Consider the following 4,969-nt stretch of genomic DNA (forward strand, 5'->3'; position numbering starts at 1 on the left):
CACCTGCTATATCCTCCAAATAGTCTAGTTTATTCCTTACACTTCTAGCATTCCAATGAAAAATTGACATAAGATTTAACGGCCCAGGATTAGTTTCAATATCCATGTGTTGCGCTAAGATTATTAATATTATAAAGTGAAAATCGGCATTTTGCATTTGAGAACATTGAAAGCATTTCAAACATTTCATTGTTTTATGCATTAAAGCACGCAATTGAAATAACAAGTAGAGAAGAGGTATGTTTATTTCTATGACGGAACAGTTTCTCTTGAGGAAACCGCTACAATATGCTTTGCAATAGAAATGACCGATTGCAACTCGATGGCACATAGCTAATTCAAACATTTAGATAAATATTAACCATTATCAAATACAAAGCCATAGTTCACCGAGATTTTGCGCATCGGCGTTCCATTGAAGCGTACATCGTAAAAACATCCAAGTTCAAAAATGCAAATGTTTGTCCACAACAATAAAAATAAAAGAAGAAGATGTACGTACATGAGCGATACTGCTTTTCCGATTGGAAATTTGGGGTTGAAAACATAATGTAATCAAAAGTAATATGTACATTATAACAGCCTATTACAATTTTTCGGCAATCTATAACATATGTTCGTTAGTATGTAATACAAAACGACGACTACAATAGTTAAAATACTAATGAAGTCCAGAAGCTAGCTACATCACTCACTTTTCCGATCACATAATCATCACAATCGAAAACAAACAACTAGAAACAAAAATCTAAAATAAAAAAGTTGTGAAAAAAAAAATGCGATTGTATTAGTTTTTTACATTTTTTTACATTTTAGTATTTATTCGTAATATACGATACATTCTGGGTTAAAGTTAAGAGTAGGTGGAAGTCTACATAATAATAATAATAATAGTTATTATTATAATAACACTTTGGAACATTTATATGAAGTCACATACGACACTTTCTAATCAAAGCTAAGTTTAAATTACATAAGTAGGTGGGAATCTTTATAATAAAACATTTCGAAACGTTTACAAGAAGTCATAGTATTCGTGTCATTTCAGTACGAGCAGATGTTCTAAGATGATCACAGACTGTTTCTCCATATGAGTAAATATTTAGATTATTTAGATTACACTTCACATGCATAACACGCGAAAACAAGTTTACTACATTCAGTTTGATTTGATTTTGCAGCTTTGTAATACATTGTTGACGCAGTATCGTTCAAATACGCCTCGCCATTAAATTATTCACACTTTTCCCGAAAATTAAAGTTCGTCATGGGTAGTAGTTTCCACCGACAGTGGCGTAGCTGCTTGTTCTCTTCAGTTATAACCCAGTTGCATATTTAGTACAATTTAGGATTAAATGATTACTGGTGGACTAAGCAAGATCAACAATATGCAATCTTAAAATATAAGCAGTATGCCAATACTGAACGTAGGTGCTATATGCGAACTGAATAGTATGTAGAGCGCTTCGTTTCATAACATATATATCTATATAAAAAGAACGCACAGCTACGCAACATGTAAAAATTGCTAACTGTAGTTGACATTTTGTTTACTGTTAGATAGAGCATTATGTCAAACATATTTGTATGTGAAGTACTAAACATTATTAAAAGATAAGTTAAAGGTAATCAGTGCGGATATTCAGAGAACATTTGGATATTTAAAAGTGAAAAAAAGGAAAAACTGTTCTGGGAATATAAACTTCACAAGGTAAGAAGTTTCAACATTGTTCAATGTCTGCAATGTATGAGATGTATCTGATCAGATGATCATAAGTATAGAAGGATTTTTTTTAAATATGGGTAGTAGAGCAAAATGACATGTACATTTTTATAACAACAGCAAACTTAATTATACGTGATAATGTAAAGTGAATGTCATGACTGGTAAACACATGAACTGTCAATATTTTGTGTATTTATTCCATGTCACCGACAGTTTTTCGCAATATTTCTACATCCGAATTTCCCTTGACTATGGTTGGTATAAATGAGGAAAGTGAAGAATCAGGAATAGATGATGAAATTACAAGTATGTTGAAGACTCCAATTACACCAATAGTAACCCCAGACAGGAAAGTAGTAAGCAAAAGTTTTAAAATGGAATTAGAAGATGTAAGTGAGGAGGAGTTTGATTTCTCCGAAGGGACTCCATGTCAAGATGAGATAGATCCAAGGTTAAATAGAAGTAAGACTGATAAGAAGAAAGAAACTGGAAGTGAAACATTCTCGAGTGATTCAGAGTCTACATGTAGTACATCAAGTGAAAGTAGCAGTGACGATACGTCAGAAACGTCAGGAAGTTCAAAGTCGGGAGCAAGTGACAGTGGAAGTTTAAGGATTAAGAAGAAGAAAAGATCATGGTCAAAATTCAAACTCTATGACTCATCCGAGAGTGAAAGTGAAAGTGAAGGGGATTATCCCAGTAATATTAAGAAGAAGAAACAAAGTGTAAAAGAAAGTAGTGATAGGAGGGTAGTGCAGAAAGGGACTGAAAAAGGAGCAAAAAGAAGCCATGAAATTGAGAGTAACGAGCAGAGAGAGAAAATCATAAAGAGGAAGAAAGAGAATGTTAATGACACAACTGACAGAGAAAGTACAAAATGCAAAGATGAAGAACGTGTTATTAAAACAAACAAGAATGTGGCAGCACAAGGCAAAGATAAATATGGAAACCGAAAGAGTGTCCACAGTAATCAGAATTCTAAAACAGAAAAGAGTGAAAGGTGTGAAAAGAGGAAAGAGAATAAAAGTGACACTGATAGAAATGACAAGTCCAAAAGTGGAGAAAAAGTTCCCAATAGTGCAAAAGTTAGTAAAGGCAAAGAGGTTGAATACAAGGTCAGGGACTTAGAAAAAGCAGAAAATAGTGAACCAAAGAGTTTAAATACGGACAAAGATAAGATTAGGAAAAAGGAAGATACAGATAACAAAATCGAACATATAAAAAGCAATGGAAGTTCAAAATCATCAAAGCTGACATCAGAAAAGAACACTGGGAATCATCCGGAAAGTAGTAAGTCCGATAAAGCACAGACAAAGGGTTGTACAGAGAATAGTAAGGAGAATGATGATAAGAATACTGAAAAGAAAAACTACACTAATGAGAATAAGAAAAGGCAGGAGGATAAAGAGAATAGGGAAGGAGAAAATTCACAGAGGAAAGATAAAAGTAATAAGTGTAATGGGACAAACAGTGAAAGAAAAATTACGAAAGTGCTGCCAGACAAACAAAAGGAAAGAAATACCGAGATAAAAACGGAAGTGAAACGTACAGCAAAAGATTCGAAGGAAGAAAAGAAAAGTCAAACAAGTGCTGAGATATGTAATACTGTAAGTGCAACATCGATGGTTTAAAAGAAAGATGAACAAAAAGAGAGAAGTAAAAGTGAATTAAATAGAGAAAAAGAAGTTACAGTAAAACTTGTGAGTAATGTCCCTGCAAGTGAAGCTGATAATAGTGAAATTGGTACAAAGTGCAAAAGCAATGAAGGGATAAGTGACTCAGGTTTGGGAGAAAAGACACAAGATGAGAAACACAATGATAGTGAATGTGGCCAGAATGATAAAGGAAAAGTGAGAAATGAAAAGTCAGAGTCAAATATAACTAAAGAGTGTAGTGTGCGCATTGAAAAGATAAAGCTCAATGCTATCAGTTTTAACAAAGAGAAGTTGTTTGAGAAACAGAATGTAAGTGATCCAGAAGATAATCCTAAGAGCAATTCAGTGAAAGTTGTAAATGAAAAAGGTGACGCTTCAGAAGAAAAAGAAATAGCGAGTGATACTAAGGAGTCCCATGAAAATGACATTGATAATCAAAATGAAAGTGGAGTTACTAATGATACAGACCAGACCGATGAGTGCACGAGCACTGGTTCTATCCTGGAAGATAAATCAATAATTCCCGAAATGCAAAAGACCCAGAAAGAAAGGATCATCCTTAATATTGGAGGGCAAAGGTTTGAGACCTCTCGTGTGACATTACAACAAGACCCCAACTCCTTGCTGGCCAAAATTGTTGGACCGGATGGAATGACGCCAATATATGGCAACCAATACTTTATTGACAGGGACCCTGCTCATTTCCGATTCATATTAAATTTCCTACGAAATGGAGCCTGTGACCTTAGAACTTTACCACATGATGTTCGTTATCTCTACGAAATGTATTATGAGGCATGTTATTATCGCCTCCCAGGTCTAGTGAACGCAACAATCGCGAAGATAGAGGAGTGTAGTGTGGTTGGTGCAAACGTTATGCCAATGAAGGCTTATAAATTGGGACGCTAGGAATTGACCTATTTGGGAGTATAAATTAAATGTTGGTTGGGATTGAAACTTTTGGTAAAACTGATGAAAGTGTTAGGATATTAATTCATACATAGAGAGACTTGATAGTGTTAAAATATGCAGCATAATTAAAAATGATTATAAACATTGTATTGGTATATGTTGTGCTAGATATCTGTTGTTGAATTGTTCTTGATTTCCCGAATAGTTAATGTTAAAGTTGACAGTTTTCACTTTTATAAAAGCATTTAATATATAAGCTGAACTGAACTTGTTCAAATTTTGAATCTTACAAAGTTTAAGTAAAGGATGACATTTACTTATTATCAACATTACAGGTATACGTTTTGTCCGTTTAGGTATACTGCTGAGATACTGATTTTGTATGAATGTTCTTCTGTATAGTTATCATGCAAGTTTAGTTATCACTTTATAATATCACTGTCGTTACTATATATTGCAATTAACATGTAGTTTAGAGTTGCTGGTGTCTTTAGTCATTCCGACAGTAATAGTTAGTATAACATATATTGTACTGTTCATTGGGGTTAGTTCTTAGTATATATATTTCTGTCAATCAAAACCTTGAGTCTGCATATTTTTGGAGACCAAAATTTTTATGGAGGGGGGCAATGTAACGGCCCAGTGTCTTGATTGTCTCCACATTTATTTGATATCA

The 4,969-nt window shown here is 33.8% G+C and overlaps 1 protein-coding gene across 1 annotated transcript; it reads left to right on the plus strand.

Annotated features, from left to right (window-relative positions):
• The first annotated feature begins 1,977 nt into the window (after positions 1 to 1,977).
• Positions 1,978 to 4,290, plus strand: LOC128546720 (myb-like protein X). The gene is made up of 2 exons (XM_053517986.1): positions 1,978 to 3,333; positions 3,379 to 4,290. The coding sequence occupies exons 1-2, from the start codon at positions 1,978 to 1,980 to the stop codon at positions 4,288 to 4,290; spliced, it is 2,268 nt and encodes a 755-aa protein (XP_053373961.1).
• Positions 4,291 to 4,969: the final 679 nt, after the last annotated feature.

Source organism: Mercenaria mercenaria, chromosome 11 (assembly GCF_021730395.1).
Source record: "Mercenaria mercenaria strain notata chromosome 11, MADL_Memer_1, whole genome shotgun sequence".
NCBI classification, from domain to species: domain Eukaryota; kingdom Metazoa; phylum Mollusca; class Bivalvia; order Venerida; family Veneridae; genus Mercenaria; species Mercenaria mercenaria.